A 17,445-nucleotide genomic window follows, 5' to 3' on the forward strand; every position below is an offset into this window, starting at 1 on the left:
GTGTTAGTATGTCACCTGAGCCATCTGCTTCTCTTGTTCCCCTCTTTCTTCTTCCTTTTCTTCTCTCCCTCTCTCCTTCCAAACAAGCTTCTAAGTGGAATCTTAAGATCTTGTGGTGACCACCATGAATTTTTAAGGATGAATTAAAAATTAAGCCTTTACTCTCTGATTCTTTAAGTGACTATAGCACATCTTGCTAGTTTTCCATTGTCAAGGTGTTTAAAGACTTTAGGCATTTCATTGAACTCATTCTGCTTTCAGTCAAAAGCCATGCTGTTTTCATTCTTTCACCAGATCATACAGTCTTCATTTCATTGGTTGAGCTACACATTTTATAATTGTGAGGAACCTGAATTGCATCAGTTTACTTAATTTGGCATAAAGAGAGTGCAAAGAAATACAGGGAAAAAGGGGACCAGAGGGGTGGGCAACCAGAGTTGGTCACTTGCAGCTTCTGTCTCTGGAATCATACAGTGTTGTTGCCTTTTTTTATTTTTATTTTTTAAGGTTAAATGTGACTCAAGGCGTGTCTGTGCTCCAAGTTCAAGATTGTTTCTATTACTTTGTGTTTATTGGAACACTATGGAAACCCTGTCATATGAATGGGGAGGGCGACCTGAACTTGGCATTTCTGCAAGACCAGGCACAAAGGAGGTTTTCGCCAAATATTTGTCTGATTGAATTATTAAACTGTTCTCTCTGTCAGAGAAATCTCTGCAAATACGTCTTTGTAAAGAACCGAAAATCTAAATAAGAGGTTAACTGTCTGGAAGAATGCTTTTATTTTTATTAAACGATGACTTCTGACATTCCCAAACTGTTTCTCAGGGCGGGTCCCGAGTTAGAGCCTGTGAAAGCACCAGCTCTGCTTGAAAGCCATGAGCTTGAGTTCATTTAAATGTGATGTACATATATCTTGTTGCCCTCTTTGGGAAGTCATGGCACGTAACTTCCTCTGATTAAGTATTTCCTTCTGCTCCCAACTGATTAAGTATTTCCTTCTCTGTATGTTGCAGTTTTGTGACCTCATAATTTTAGTTACAATTTAGCACAGACTTTGAGGACCTGGGTTCGGAACCAAATTCTGTGGTATCCCATCCAGGTTCTGACTCTCAGTTGTCATGTCACCTCTACGTCTCAGTTTCCTTACCTTAAAATACTATTATAAAGAAACAAATACTGCAAGTAAATAATACATCTAAATCTCTGTAAATCTCTTAGAACATGTCTGAGTGATTGCTTTTACCATGTTGAAGAACATTGCATGCTTCCACTCTCTGTTTTGGTATGGACCATGAGCTAAGAATGTTTTTTACATTTTTACGTGGTTGTGAAAAATCAGAAGAAGAATAAATATTTTGTGACACATGGACATTATATGAAATTCAAATTTCAGAATCCACAAATAAAGTTTTATTGGAACCCAGTCATCATTCCGACCAGCTTATTTGTTTATGTAATGACTGGCTGTTTTCACATTACAACTGGATAGAGAGGTTTCAGTAGAGACCAACCCCCTGGCCAGCAGCACCTAACCTGGGTCCTCACTGGACCTTTACAGAAGACATTTTCTGACCCCATGCCCTAGGGCACAGTGCACTGAATCACCACGCCTGCAGATGTTACTCTCTGGGTTGTAGGCTGAACTTCCTGTTAGGCTTAGGCTGTTTTTTTTTTTTTTCCAATCCACATCTGGGACAAATTGTGTTTGTTGGGGATATGTAGTATTATGTATTGGTTGGTCATATGTGCGGTGAGCATGGCTGTGCTTTTGTGTAATTTTGAACCATAGTTTTGGATTTGTATGAGCGTTGGTACCTTCTGGGAGGAGATTCACAGGTTGTATTTTGTCCTTTTTGGCCGTCCTGCACGTGGTCCTTCTGAAGGTTACAGATGGGAGGGAGTGAGTACTCACTGATAGTACCATCCTTGGGGGTGGGGTGAGAAAATGCTAGGATAAGGGGATAGCACAAAACATATTTCTTATTGATTGCCATCAATATTTGTCTGAAAATTTGAAACAGAATAAAGAAAGAGTTGTTGTTACGGTACGGTTTGTGTTTTTAAAGAAAATAAAGGCATTGGCTGCCCTTGTCTGAGTGAGTGGCTTCTAGAAAGACAGGACTGGGTCTCAGTCATCTTTGTTTCAACAGAATGCTCCACAGGGAAACATTCTCAAAATTTGTTGCTCAGTAGATGAATGAATGAATGGGATATGAGAGAGATGAAAAGAGTGTCTCATTCAGAAAAAATAATGCTACCTCTTAATTAACGCCTCCCACTTCACCATTGAGCAGCAGTGGAACTTAAGGAGGAATCCAGTGAGTGTTCTGCAGAATTACGCCATCTCATGGTGCATACCTAAAGCACAGGTGTGCTCTCCTATCAGCACATTCCTTAGTTTTGAATGGGATGTATCCCTTCGTGAATTCAGGACCTGGAAGATATTTGTCTATGAATTGACACTACCATGTACTCAGGTTCAGAGCTTGCTTTTACATCCCTTCCTGGGATGAAGAAGTGCTTATTTGTTTTATCCATCTTTTCAGACATTGTTGAAATTTTATGGCACCTTTATGACAGTAGAAATATTAAAGTTAAGAGTTTATGAGATGAATGACAATATTGCTTATTGAACTTCTGTCATCTTAGTTGTATTTTTGTTTTTTAAATTCTCACCCAAGGATATGTTTTACAGATTTTAGAGAGAAGGGGAGCGGGGGTGGGGGGTGGGGGGGGTGGGGGGGGTGGGTGGGGGGGGGAGGAAGGGAGAGGGAGAGGGAGAGGGAGAGGGAGAGACAGTGATGTATGAGAGAAACATCAATCAGTTGCCTTCTGTATGCACCCCCATTGAGGATTGAACCCACAACCTAGTTATGTGTCCTGACTGGGATGGAACCGGCAGCCTTTCAGTGCACAGTGTGTGCTCCAACCAACTGAGCCACACTGGCCGGGGCTGTCATTTTAGTTTTTTAATAGATGAGCAAATAAACACAGAAAACCCAGGTAACTTTGCCCAAAGTTATACGGTGGGTAGGAAGCTTTTCTTGTCTACAGTGAGGTCATTGATGGACATTCATAATTAGTTGTAACATGGACAGATATTTACATGTATTTTATTTTATATTATGCTGTTTTATATTATCTTGTTTATACATGGAAAGTGAATTTGAGAAGGGTTCAATGCTGCCCGGACATTATTTAACTGCCCTTGTCATCATTATTTCCTACAATCCTTCCTGTGCTTAGATTGCCCTATTTGTTCTCCCATGAACTTGACCTCTATTCTTGTCACTTCGCTCTAAGACCAAGGTTGTTCACCTCTCCATGAATCTGATTATTTGGTAGCAGGTTGCTGAAGTGCACTTTGGTTGGTGGAGGAAGGGGAAGGTAAGAGGCAGCAGGTGACCCGGCCACTTCTGCCCTTTGCTTTCCCTGAGAGCAGCAGGAGGTCTTTAATGTGCAGGAAACTCCCCCTCGCTCTGCCTCCCGAGATACTTCTGCCTCTGGACCGTGTCTCATGCAAATCTGTTTGTTATTGCAGTCGGTGGAGATAATCTATGTGTCCCTGACACCATCGCTGCTCACAAAAATGGTAACTGGGAAGAGAAGAGCAGCTTTGTTTCACATACAAATGAGTCATAGTTTATCTTTTACTGATTCTATGCTGAAAACTTGGCCATGCTTCTCCTCATTTAGAGTATTTAGAGTATATGGAAAAGCCGCATGTTAGAAATGGTTTGTTGAATAAGAATTACATTTCATTAAAAAAATGGAATGAATGAGGAGGAGAGGAAAAGGGGATGAATGTGAAGTTTCAGGAAACCTCAGATGGCTCCTGTTTTCCTCCTCCATTTCAAGCTCAGAGTAAAATTTTGCCTCATATGACTTTATATGTTTTTTAAAGTAAAAAGGGAAGCAAGTAAAATAATTATTGCTTATAAAATATCTTTATTACTGAAAGCATCTAGGATGATTAATCTCTGAAAATTTTTTATTAGGGAGTAATTTGATGTGACAGAATGACACAGTATTTACTACAGTGGACTTTGTAGTTTTCTGGACATCTTCACGTAGTAGAAATTATTTGATCTTTACTATAATCTGTGACTCAGAAACAGGTTCAATAGCTGACTTAGATTCACCAGCAAATTAATGGTCAACCTGGGATTAAGGCTGAGCTTCCTGATTTTCTCTGGGTGATCGTCCCGCTGCACACAACTCGTCTGATCACACAGACAGTCAGGATGGGATGCGCCTGGGATGGGGTGGCATCTCCTGGTTTCAAACACCAGAGCCTGTTTCTCGGGGGAAGCTGATGCTATTTATCCATCAGGGATGAGAGTTAGAGAGTTTAAGAATTCTATAAGCTTTATTATTGAAAACACTGAACCGATACTGAACTTCCACACAGAGCCCAAAGCATGTTAATCATTCAGAAATGGAGTTGCTAGAAATACAGACCTAGCCCCCAAGAGCTGAAATTCATGCTCCCATAATGGAAATACAACAAGACAGTCTCCTACCATGAATGTAAGGGCAGTGATGGAATAAGGACCCACACACTTTCCATTGGCCTCTGTACCCAGGTGTTTGGAGACTCACTTATATTTTTACTGTATCTTCTTATTATTCCTTCTCAGGACTATATACCATCGTCACGGCGTATTGACATCAACCACAGCTTTATTTGCTCCCTTTCTAAGAAATAATGCAATTTAAATCCTTCAGCTCACAACATTTGTGATGAGATTTCAACTTTCTCTGTATTTGTTCTTTTGATACAAGGCAAAGTTGAATAGTCAGCTGATCATTAGAAAAAATAAACCATTCCTTTGCCTGCCAGGCATGTATGGAATTTTTGCTGCTGAATTAAGTGGTATTTTACTGTTTCTTACGCAGAGTGGGAAACCGCCCATCAGTGATATGTTCACAGACCTCAAAGATGGAAGGAAACTGTTGGATCTTCTGGAAGGCCTCACGGGAGCATCGCTGGTGAGAGGCGTCAGCCTAGAGAACCAGGCCAAGGCGTTGCCTGTCTCTCAGCATTAGTGGTACTTGAGGACCCACTGGGGCTGCCCAAAATGTAAAAGCTGGCATACGAATGTTAAAAAAAGTGTTTCAATGAACTTTTTGATAGAGCAATATTCAGGCTTTCTGGGAGGGTGCTATATGTTTATCAAAGATAAAATTACTCAAATGTTTATTTTTCTCAGACAGCCCAGTAGAGAATGATAAAGAAGAACGGATACATAAAGAGGGCATAATGTTTTGAATAGCAGGGCATATAGAGACACGGTTAAATGTTATTTAACAAATATTAAAACAAGGCTGTCCAAATGATGAGATTTATTTTATTCAAATCTTTAGTATTATTTTATTTCTCCATCAAATCCCACTCTATTACTTTATATGCAAGGTACCATATACTTACACAGAAATAGCTCTGCTACTGAAGAGGATGCAATTTTATGAATACAGACTTGAACACTAGAGGTAGAATTACTATAAAAGGTATAGAGAGATGCACTCCCAAAGATGAATTCCTTTCTTACCAAAGTGTGGGGTGCTGCACACTCCCTTTTGCCTTCCAGACGGTGGGCAGGCCTGCTGAAGAGGCTGATCCCTCTCTCAGATAAGATTGCCTGGCCAGTGAGGCAGGAGAAGCCTCCCAGATCACCTTTCCCCAGGTGGCAATTCCTGCCTTCCCAGTGGGCCCTTGTAATGCAGCTGGAACCTGGGATAGCGCCCCGGAACCCCCCCGGCTCTGTCCACCCTAGTGAAGTATGGATGTGATACGACTTCTAAACTTCCCTTCATCCAGACCAATTTAGAGAAAAGAAGCCTTGTCCCCCAAACTTTGTGCATTAGAATCACCAGGGAATTCTAAAAATTCCAAACCTTTACTGCACCCAGGCTCACTAAGTCAAAGAGGCATTGGTGTTTTTGGAAGCTCACTGGAGGTTTCAGTGGCCAGGCAAGCTAGGGAACTACCGCCTGACGTTCACCGGTAACACCAGCCCCCCACGCGGCCTGAGAAGCAGCCAGAGCTCCAGCACAGAGGGCTCTCCATGCTGAGCTGCTGCGCTCTGTCCGTCTCAATGTCATTTTTTTGTCAGGCTGTGGAGGGACTGTCTCACTTGATGTTGTGTTTTATTTTCCAGCCGAAGGAACGTGGTTCCACAAGGGTGCATGCTTTAAATAATGTCAACAGAGTGCTGCAGGTTTTACATCAGAACAATGTAAGTTGGTCAGGTGACTTGGGGGCTCTTGGGTGCCATCGGGATTATTTATTGTTGAAACCAGCCGCCTGCTCTGTGCACGGGCATCAGCTCATTTATGGAAACATTTTTCTTATGAGAAGTTCTGAACTTTTTCTATGAGTGAAGGAATAGTCACTCTTTTTCTGATCACTTTAATCATTTCGTGTATAAGTAACACATTTTTGAGACTTGGGTTTACCTGATTTCTCTTATCATTCACATGTGTGGCTGTCCAGATGTGCTCAACTCCAAACCTCAGCTTCCGTGGAGAAACTGTCTTAACCTTGATTGTCTTTCGTTGTGTCAGGTGGATTTGGTGAATATTGGAGGAACGGACATTGTAGATGGAAATCACAAGCTGACGCTGGGCTTGCTGTGGAGCATCATTTTGCACTGGCAGGTGGGGCCTTTTCAGTCACTTACTACTGGACACTGAAAATGTGTCATTTGTGTTATTAGTTTCCGAGCTCTGCATCACAGAGCACCACCGACTGGGTGGCTTCAGCAACAGAAATTATTTTCTCCCAATTCTGGAGGCTGCAAATCTGAGATCAAGTTGTCAGCAAGGATGTTTTTTTCTGCAGCCTCTTTCCTAGGCTTGTGGGTCCTTCTTCCCTTGGTCCCCACAGGGTCTTCCTTCTGTGTATGTCATATCCTAATCTTGGCTCCTTATGCCAAGAAACCAGTCATATTGGATGAGGCCCCTTCCGCACCCCCCCCCCCCCATATGTTTACCTGAATTACCTCTTTCAAGACCCTTTCTCCAAATACAGTCACATTACGAGGTACTGGGTGTTAGGACTTGAACATAGAATTTTGCGGGGAACACAATTCAACGCCTAACAGTTTGGAATGGAAGAGATGGACAAACTGCTCTGTTTTCCTGGCCTAGAAAAAAGAAAATGCCTTTTAAAAATATTGAATTTAAAAATTTCAGACAACAAAAAGTTGCTAAAATAGCCCTGACCTGTTTGGCTCAGTGGATGGAGCGTCGGCCTGCGGGCTGAGGGGTCCCGGGTTCGATTCCGGTCAAGGGCATGTACCTTGGTTGCGGGCACATCCCTGGTGGGGGGTGTGCAGGAGGCAGCTGATCGATGTTCCTCTCTCATCGATGTTTCTGACTCTCTGTCCTTCTCTCTTCCTCTCTGTAAAAAATCAATAAAATATATTAAAAAAAAAGTTGCTAAAATAGCTCAAAGAAATTCCAGGTACCTTTACTCAGATTCCCCAAATGTTAACAATTGTCTATATTTGTGTTTTCTCTCTCTTTTTCTCTTTGCCTAAATGCTTCAGTGTATATTTTTCAAAAACAGATTGTTCTCCTAAAATCAAGGAGTTCTCTTACATAACTACAATATATTGTCATAATATAAAATGTGTACTATAACATTAATAGTTCTAACTTACTTATCATGTCTCTTTCATCTTCTTTAATCTGGAATAGTTTCTGAGGCTCTGTGTTTTATGATATTGACATTTTTGAAGAGTACTGGACAGTTATTTTGTAGAATGTCTCTTTATGTGTGTTGCTGATATTCTCTCATGATTAGATTCAGGTTATTCATTCTGGGCAGGAATGCCGCAAAAGTGATGTTGATTTATTCTTGGTGCACCTCACCAGGAAGCACACACTGTCCATTAGGTTTGTTCTGGCAGGGTTAACTTTCATCATTTGGGTAATGTGGTATCTGCCTATGCCTCCACTGTAACGTGACTATCCTATGTTATTAAAAAATATCTTGTGAGATATACTTTGAGACTGTGTAAATATTTAGCTACTTATCAAATCTTCCCCATTATTTTATTTTATTTTATTATTATTTTATTGATTGATTAAGGTATTACATACGTGTCCTTATCACCCTCTTGCCCCCCTATCCCCACTCATGTCCTCACCCCCTGTTGTCTGTGTCCATTGACTAGGCTTATATGCATACATACAAGTTCTTTAGTTGCTCTCTCCCCCTTACTCCCGCCCTCCCCTACCTTCCCTCCGATGTTTGACAGTCTGATCAATGCTTCTGTGTCTCTGTTTTTTTCATCAGTCTATGTTGTTCATTATATTCCATAAATGAGTGAGATCATGTGATATTTATCTTTCTCTGACTGGCTTATTTCACTTAGCAGAACTGCTCTTCAGTTCTATCCATGATGTTGCAAATGGTTAAGATCCATTCATAATTGTTAGCTGATCAGTTAATATTATGATGCTTGGCAAATAGTAAATTTCTAATGTCATTGTTCCTTCTACATTGTAAGGAAGAGCTTTCCCTGGACTCTTGTTTATCTCTCTGTCCATCTACCTTTTTATTCATTCATTGTACACGCAGTGTACACTCAGGGATTTTTACATATTTAATAGCCTGTAACTTTTTGCTATTATTATTTATTTTGATGCTTAAAGTATCCTAAATTTGGCCCATGTGATTGACACCTCCCCCCGTCCCCCCAATCAGCTCTTGTGTCCTTTTGACATGTCCACATCATTCTTTGAGCACTTCCTTAAAACACATGTATTTCTTTAGAATAATAATGTGCAATATTAGTTCTTGATATAATCGGGAAAGTTACTTCATTCTTTGATTTTGCATTCAGTCAAAAGGTCTACCTTGCATCCTCATCTTTTGTAGAAAATCAAAACTGAGTTTCTTCCTATCAAAAGTTCTTTGTAAATGTATAGTATTAAAATATTACTCTTTTAGTGACTATGAAAGTAATGTTTATTGTAACCAAATCTAATATAAGTATTTGTTAAGATGTAGAAAGTATGGTAATGTATAATGATGAAGTAAAAAATCACCTCTAAATCCTAGTACTTCAAAAGAATCACTGTTTAAAGAAAAATTTGAAATAAATTGAATAACCAGTGACCTGATCCATATGGTTAATTAATGAAATAGTCCTCATTCAAGGACTTGATCCCAGTAGCTGCTTTAAGTCATAGGCAGACATGGTTTCTCTCCCAGGTGAAAGATGTGATGAAGGACATCATGTCAGCCTTGCAGCAGACAAACAGCGAGAAGATCCTGCTGAGCTGGGTGCGCCAGTCCACCAGGACATACAGCCAGGTCAACGTCCTCAACTTCACCACCAGCTGGACAGACGGACTCGCCTTTAATGCCCTGCTCCACCGACATAAGTGAGACATGACTCTACTTAGACGCGGACTTTCCAAATGTGTATCTCCTTTCTCCCTCCCTCACTGCTCCTCCCTACAGCCCCTCCCCACTACCCCTGCTTTCCTCTCTGCACACCTTCTACCAAAATAAAAAGAAAAGAAATATTATGGAAAAAACTACCCACCAAGTGTTTATTCTGTAGGACTTAAATGGCACAGTGCAGCCACGGTTGCTTCTACGTATTCATAAGTTAAAACAGGTAAAATGATTCACATAGTTCAGACTCACTCATTCAGCACTAACCAGAAATATATGCAAAGAATTGTGCTAGTATTCATTCTTGTACCAAAGGGAAAGTTCTATAATTCAGTGCAATCCCAATTAATTATAGAAAATGATTTTTTAATGAAATTTGTAAACAGATTCTAATTATATGAAAGACCAAAGGCCCATGAGGAGCCAGTACAATTGTGAAACAGTAGAACCAGGCTGAAGTACTTCTCAAACAGAAACCAAAACTAATTATGAAGCTACATTAATTAAAACTATAGCGCTATAAATAAATACACTAATTTAATTGTAGGCTGAACCATATGAAATTGCCAGTATTTGACTGTTTATAACAATGGTAGTTTCTATACTTCAACCTAACAGAGAATAAAGGGCTCAGAAATAGCTCCATCCTAATATACAACTGAACTGATTGCTATTAAAATAGATGCTATGGGACAACTGGTTACCCATATGTAAATAATTGAATTGGATCTTTACCTCACCATACCCACAAATAAATTTCAGATGCATCAAGGATTTAAATGTGAAAGGTGAAATTTCTTACATGTTTTATTGCTATTCTAAATAATTTATTGTTTCAAGTTTTGTTTTCTGTATATGCTCTGTTTATATATAAAAATATAATTGACATCTCTACATCTTAGATCTAGAAACTTGTGAAAATTTTACAAAATTTAAATTTGTTCCTGTAGATTTAAAAACATTTTTGGTAGACCATCCATAGATTATAATAGTCCCTCCTCCCCTCCCCTCCCCTCCCCTCCCCTCCCCTCCCCTCCCCTCCCCTCTCCTCCCTTCCCTACTCCTTTTTCCCTGTTCATTTGTGTCTTGTCCTTCAATACAATATTGATTTGAATAGGTAATAGTGAGCAGAATATTTTGTTCTAGAAAATGAAGGGAATGTTTTTAATGTTTTACAATAACAATGATATTTGCTGTAGCTTTTTTGATACATATATTTTTTATCTGGTTAGAGAACCCCCACACCCAATCTGTTATCACTGTATTAGTTTAGAGAGGTTACCCTCTGTTCCTAGTTGGATAAGACATGTAGTCAGAAAACTTGAGTTTTAGCCTAAACTTTTTCCCATTGATTACTTAATTGGTTCAATAAGTGTGTTTGTAGTACTTTCCCTGTGTTAGGCTAAGGTTGTATAACAGAGAAAAAAGGCAAACACCCCCATCTCCTTGAGGTTTATGTTCAAATAGAGGGAGGCTGACAATAAAGAAAGAAAAGGAAATGTAAGTTGTGTAGCATAAAGAAGTGGTAAACATGCTGAAGAAAAACGTAGCAGGCAAGAGGGGAGGCCAGTGGGTGCAGGGCGTGAGTAGGGAGAGTAATAGGAGATGAAGTCAGAAAGGAAACGGGTGGAGTGGGCAAGGTGATCCCAGGAGATAGCTGGGTCTAGGATGCAAGAACAGATAGAGTGCAAAAAAATCATCAACTTTTGGATAAGTCAAAGCACAAAATGTCCAATTTCTAGGATTAAAAGAAAATCCAGATAGAAATGAAATACTAGGCAATGTAATATGGAGGGGGTGACGAGGGTAATTCTCTCAGGACCTTTGGTTTAGGAATATCCTGTGAACAGATTAAAGCTGGACTTTCCACTCTGCTAATAATTGGTCTTTCAATAAGAGAATTAATTCATTAGTATTAATGGTGGTAATTGATGTATATAGGTTAATATTTCATTTTTTTACCAATTTATTTTGAGCTTTTTATTTCTCTTTTTTGTACCTTTTTTCTTTTATTATTTTTTTAAAATCTTATATTAATAGGTTCATCCTCCTCTTATTTTTCTTTTACTATTTGGGAAGAATTACATACTATTTTTAATCTTCTAGTGATTACTCCAGGAAATTTCATAGGTATGTTTAGCCAATAAAAGAAACTTAGAATATATTATCCATTGTTTTCATTTTTGTAAGTTACTTTAAAATACTATATATTTGACAAGGTTTGGGGATATAAAGTTAAACTTTTTAATTTAAACTCACAAACAAAAAAATCTAAAACTGCAATGTATTAGATTATAACAATGACCACTTCGTTTCCACATGTGTTGTTTTCATTGCATTTTATTTGCATGGTGTTTTCAGACCTGATCTCTTCAGCTGGGATAGAGTTGTCAAGATGTCCCCCACTGAGAGACTTGAACATGCCTTCAGCCAGGCTCAAACGTACTTGGGAATTGAAAAGCTGTTAGATCCTGAAGGTATTGTTCTGTGCTTATTTTTAATCTTGATTTTGCTGCACAATTTTGGATACTTGAAGAGCAGTGTTTTTTGTTGGCGTGGTGTCTTTTTTTCAGGAGGAATTATGAGAACTGAGCAGTGTTTTTCCTTTTGAAACATGGTGCAAGTCATTTTATCGCAGTTATTTGGACTTAGGACTTAACAATTTGTAGGACCCTTTAGGAGGAAATTTAATTACATCATTGGAGAATAGTTATTTGATACCCCGGAAGAGTAAAAGTCTTAAGAAAATATAATTATTAGATAACCAATTCAGTATTTGGTTTATTTTACTGAAATGCATTTTTGTATATGCTTCTTGTATGTGATGTGAAAACTTTAGTTACAAATGTTGTGGAATTTAATTCTAGACTTTTTATAATGTTAATAAAATCTGGCATTATCTTAAATGTTAGCCTATCTTGAGCATTTGGGAGAAGCTTTTAGGGAAGAATTTTAAGAAATGGGATACTGAACAAAATTAAGAAAGTGTCTTTGCCTTTGTCTCATCTATCATTATATGAAACAGAAACTTACTGAGCTATGGTACTGCAAAAATTATATAATAGTATTGTTTATGGGTGCTGAGGATAGTTACTTTATATCTCCTACTGAGCTGTTCACATATTTTGGACATCTAATTTAGGCTGGTCTTTATTTCCTTCCCCTTTTAGATGTTGCTGTTCAGCTTCCTGACAAGAAATCCATAATTATGTATTTAACATCTTTGTTTGAGGTGCTACCTCAGCAAGTCACCATAGATGCCATCCGTGAAGTAGAGACTCTCCCAAGGAAATACAAGAGAGAATGTGAAGAAGGGGATATGAACATACAGGTAAAGGTAAATTTTATTGAAATGTTTGAGTGGCCGTATTTGTTATCTCTTAGGTACCAGATAAAAACACTTTTAGGCGATTATTTTCTTTCCTTTTTAAAAAAATATTTTTATTAATTTGAGAGAGAGAGGAAGGGAAAGAGAGAGAGAGAGAAACATTGATCAGCTGCCTCCTACTGGGGACTAAGCCCAAAACCCGGGCATGTGCCCTAACCGAGAATCAAACTGGCGACCTCTTGGTGTGTAGGGCCAACTCTCCACCAGCTGAGCCACACTGGCCAGGGTAGGGGATTTTTTTTCTTGACTGAGACCATCTTGGCTTGTCCACTTGCATGCACGTTAGAAGTTCAATTTATCAGTTAGCATGCTGTCACGTGTCACATGTGTATAACGGAAAACCATAACTCAATTGATTTCTTAAGAAGGAAATATACTGTTTCACACAATAAGGGGGCCCAGGGCTGTGATCATGCTGCTGCATGATATGCTTAAGAAGCAGTGTTTTTTCCATCATTTGGTCACCATCTTCCATCAGTGTCATTTTGTGTTAAAGATGTTTTTTTTCTCATGTCAGCCTAGCTTTGTTCTAAGTACTAGTTTTCTTTCTTTTTATTTATTACTTTTCATTTGTCTTTAGCAAAAGGATTTCTACCATTATATTTTCACAAGGGCTATCAAAATACAAAGTTTATTTTCTCTTTCATTTAGAAGGAATAATTGTCAATATGTTACTCGGTGGGTTTTTCACTTAAAGATTTATAATGCTTTTATTCATTAGGATAAAGATTAGTTTTTAAAGCAAAGTCATGAATTTTTCTTCCTGAATTATCCTGCCTTGAATTAATACATATTTTATCTTACTCTGTTTCAATCTAACCGGTCCTCTTAATTCGTAAAATGAGAGAATCTTAACAGTTGGGTAAGACCTTAAAAAGTTGTTCAGTCCAACATTTCAGCAATCAAGAGATACACCTGAATTTCAAAATGATAGGAAATACATTTTAGAGAGGCAGAAGCGTGGACTTTGAAGCTGAAATTATATTCCTGTCCCTACTTGTTGTGGATTGGTTACTTCCCCCTCTCAACCAGTTTTATCTGTAAAATCTGGATAAAACCACCCACTTCATAATAATAAGCAACTCAAAGTGTCTAAAATAATATTAATAAGCTCTCCATAAGCAGCAGCTACATTATAATTTTTCCTTCTTAATTTGTTTTGGTGTTCACTCTCAACAAATTCCTTTGTAAAAATGTTCGTTAATTCTCATCTACACTAATAAAAGAGAAAGATGGTAATTGGCGTACGACCGCTACCCTTCCCATTGGCTAATCAGCGTATCCTTATGCAAATTAACTGTCAGCCAAGATGGCGGCCGGCAGCCAGGCAGCTGGAAGCGAACGTGAGGCTTGCTTGCTCCAGTGACTGCAGACTGCAACGTTCCCGCCTGACTTGCCAGACTCTGAGCTGGCAGTTTGAAACATTCTAACAAATATAGCCGGCTGGGATCTCAGAGCTGAAGTTATACATTGTTTCGATTATAGAACGGCAAACAAACCAGCAGCGGAAGCCTCAGAGCTAGAGCCAGAGCTAAAGCTGGCCCAGAAGAAAAAAAAAAAAAAAAAAAAGGAGCGGTTGGGAGCTTCAGTCAATCAGCCCTCAGCCCCTCACCCAGATTGGCCAGGCACCCCAGTGGGGACCCCCACCCTGAAGGGTGTGTGACCAGCTGCAAACAGCCATCATCCCCTCATCCAGGCTGGCCAGGCACCCCAGTGGGGACCCCCACCCTGATCCAGAACACCCTTCAGGGCAAACCAGCCGGCCCCCAGGCCTCTATCCTATATAGTAAAAGGGTAATATGCCTCCCAGCACAGGGATCAGCGGAGCCGAGAGGCCTCCTGGCACCAGATCAGCATGACAGGGGGCAGCGCCCAAACCCCCTGATCGCCCTGCGGCTCTGTGTGTGACAGGGTGCGGCGTCCCAACCCCCTGATCGGCCCTGCTCTGTGATAGGGTGCAGCGCCCCAATCCCCCCCTTCCCCCCAGGCCCTGCTCTGTGTGTGACAGGGGGTGGTGCCCCAACCCCCCCCCCCCCCCTCCACGGGCCCTGCTCTGTGTGTGACGGGGTAGAGCCATAACCTCCCCATCGGCCCTGCCCTGAGTGTGACAGTGGTGGCCCCCCAACCCCCTGATTGGCCCTGCTCTGTGGGTGACAGGGGGCGGTGCCCTAACTCCCCTATCGGCCCTACTCTGTGCGTGACAGGGGGGAGCTCCCCAACCCCCTGATGGGCCCTGCTCTGTGCGTGATGGGAGGGGGGCAGTGCCCCAACCCCCTGATTGGCCCTGCTCTGTGAGTGACAGGGGGCAGTGCCCCAACCCCCTGATGGACCCTGCTCTGTGAGTGACAGGGGGCAGCGCCCTAACCCCCTGATTGGCCCTGCTCTGTGCATCACAGGGGGTGGTGCCGCAACCTCCCCATTGAACCTGCCTTGAGTGTGACAGGGGGCGGTGCCCCAACCCCCCAATCGGCCCTACCCTGAGCGTGACTGAGGGTGGCATCGCAACCTCCCAATCCGCCCTGCTCTGTGCATGACAGGGGGCGGCACCCCAACTCCCCAATCAGCCCTGCTCTGAGCCCGACCAGGGGCTGCACCTAGGGATTGGGCTTGCCCTCTGCCACTCAGGAGCAGGCCTAAGCCAGCAGGTCGTTATCTCCCGAGGGGTCCCAGACTGCGAGAGGGCACAGGCCAGGCTGAGGGACCCCCTCTACCCCCCCCCCCCCCCGAGTGCACAAATTTTTGTGCACCGGGCCTCTAGTATAATGATAATGGTCTTGAATTGGCATGTCATCTTCTTTTTCCTTTTCCAAGGTTCAAAGAACTTATTATTTCAGATTTTTTCGGAGTAGTAGGTACCAATCCTTTTAACTTCTTCATTCAAAAATAGTACGATGTATAGAAAAAGAAAAAGACTTACTGAGGAAAAGAGGCAAGAGATGGGGCCAAATTGTGAACCTGGGGCTCTTTTTTATAGTTTTGAAAGTCAAGTGATGTTGAGGAAAAGCTGTAATTTTTATAGCTGAGAAGCATTTGTCTCTAGTGGTGAAGTTATTATTCTGCATTAATGATGTGCCCTTTTAAGTGGCTCAGATAATCTGCTGAGCCTGCTTTTTGGTTTGAGTTATTTGTTTATTGAATTGGTCTTCTTTTGTTAGAAAGCTGGGGTATTTTACTTCTCATAGTTAAGGCCGTTCTCTCTCTCTCTTTTTTTTTTTTTTAATATATTTTATTGATTTTTTACAGAGAGGAAGGGAGAGAGATAGAGAGTTAGAAACATCAATGAGAGAGACACATCGATCAGCTGCCTCCTGCACATCTCCCACTGGGGATGTGCCTGCAACCCAGGTACATGCCCTTGACCGGAATCGAACCTGGGACCTTTCAGTCCGCAGGCCGACGCTCTATCCACCGAGCCAAACCGGTTTCGGCAAGGCCGTTCTCTCTTAAAAAGAAAGATTTCATTTGCCTTTCATGAGGTGTAGATAAAATGATCTCGTCTATGTAGGGCTCAGGGTGGCATGATAAGAATTGTAGAACCTATTTTCTGTTTGATTAAGAGCAGGTGCATTAACCCGAACCTCTTCATTTGCATGCTTTCATTAGTGCCTTAGAGATTGAATTAAGCTAATTAACGAAATAAAACGTGGTCCACTTTTAATCATTTACTGTTTGACAGAGCTTGCCATCTGATACTTTGCAATGAACACTAATAGCCAGCCTTCCTCTCTCGCTGTGTCTTTCTACAAAGGTGCTGCAGAGCATTAGGTGGTCAGCAAGTAGTTCTTGCATTTCTCTTTAATGTCTCGGTTGAAAGTCTCCTCTTGTGTTTTAACTAATACCTTCTGGACATTTGCATCCAGACAGTGCCTTCCATCTATCTCCCACCTCCCTAGATCCTAGGGCTTATCTCAGCGACCTTTGGCTGGTCACTCGCTAAGTTTCCTAGTCTCAGATAGCCTCATTAGAGCAGAGAGGTTTGCTACTCAAAGTTCCCCAGGGCTATTTTGGGTCTACAGTTTCAGAACACGAAGTCTGGAACTTAACTCATTTTCCCTTCTCTGTCTTTGGTATCCAGTGTTTCATCTGTGTGCTCACGGATTCATTTTTTTTTTAACTCCTGCATACAGTTGACTGGGTTCTGTGCGATTCTTTCTCCAGAATGTGCCTGGTGCATGTTTCCTTTCTGTTCCAGCCCTCATGCTACTAATCGAAGACTCATCTTCTCTTGTCCTTCACAACACCCAGCCTCCCTCCACAATTCATCTCTGGCCGCCGCACTGCAGTCATGTGTTCTGCTTCCTCTCCTCCCCAAGACTCTTCTACGCGTGGGTTTCTCTCTGTGAAATGCTCCTCCACCCACTGTTTGCATGGCAAGCTTCCAATCTTTCCTCAGTGTCAATGGAACTTTTTCAGGGAAGTCTTCCCCCATTAACTTATTGAAATCCAACCCTACACACTCACTCATTCCGTTTTTTGCTGTCACAGTATTTTTGTAAACTATGTTAAGAATTTTAAATTGCATCTTGTAGCACTGGGAAAGCAGAAGCAGTGAAAGATTTTAAGTGGGGATGTCTTGCGATGTGATTATATTGTCAGAGATCATTCTGGAGGCTGAGTGAGAAGGGGTTGTAGGGGTGGC

General features: G+C 41.1%; 1 protein-coding gene across 8 annotated transcripts in view; it reads left to right on the forward strand.

The window, feature by feature from the left end:
• Window positions 1-17,445, forward strand: part of UTRN (utrophin) — a 449,337-nt gene that overhangs the window by 106,668 nt on the left and 325,224 nt on the right. For 5 of the 8 annotated variants that reach the window (XM_070417833.1, XM_070417834.1, XM_070417836.1 and 2 more), the window contains 6 exons: window positions 4,903-4,995; window positions 6,165-6,242; window positions 6,571-6,663; window positions 9,230-9,402; window positions 11,780-11,895; window positions 12,589-12,755. In XM_070417833.1, coding sequence (XP_070273934.1) covers window positions 4,903-4,995; window positions 6,165-6,242; window positions 6,571-6,663; window positions 9,230-9,402; window positions 11,780-11,895; window positions 12,589-12,755 — 720 coding nt within the window. The remainder of the gene's footprint in view (window positions 1-4,902; window positions 4,996-6,164; window positions 6,243-6,570; window positions 6,664-9,229; window positions 9,403-11,779; window positions 11,896-12,588; window positions 12,756-17,445) is intronic. The other 3 variants (XM_070417835.1, XM_070417837.1, XM_070417832.1) reach the window with 1 other exon arrangement.

This window comes from Myotis yumanensis, unplaced genomic scaffold (assembly GCF_028538775.1).
Source record: "Myotis yumanensis isolate MYYU_CA2020_CCGP unplaced genomic scaffold, mMyoYum1.0.hap1 SCAF_6, whole genome shotgun sequence".
NCBI lineage: Eukaryota > Metazoa > Chordata > Mammalia > Chiroptera > Vespertilionidae > Myotis > Myotis yumanensis.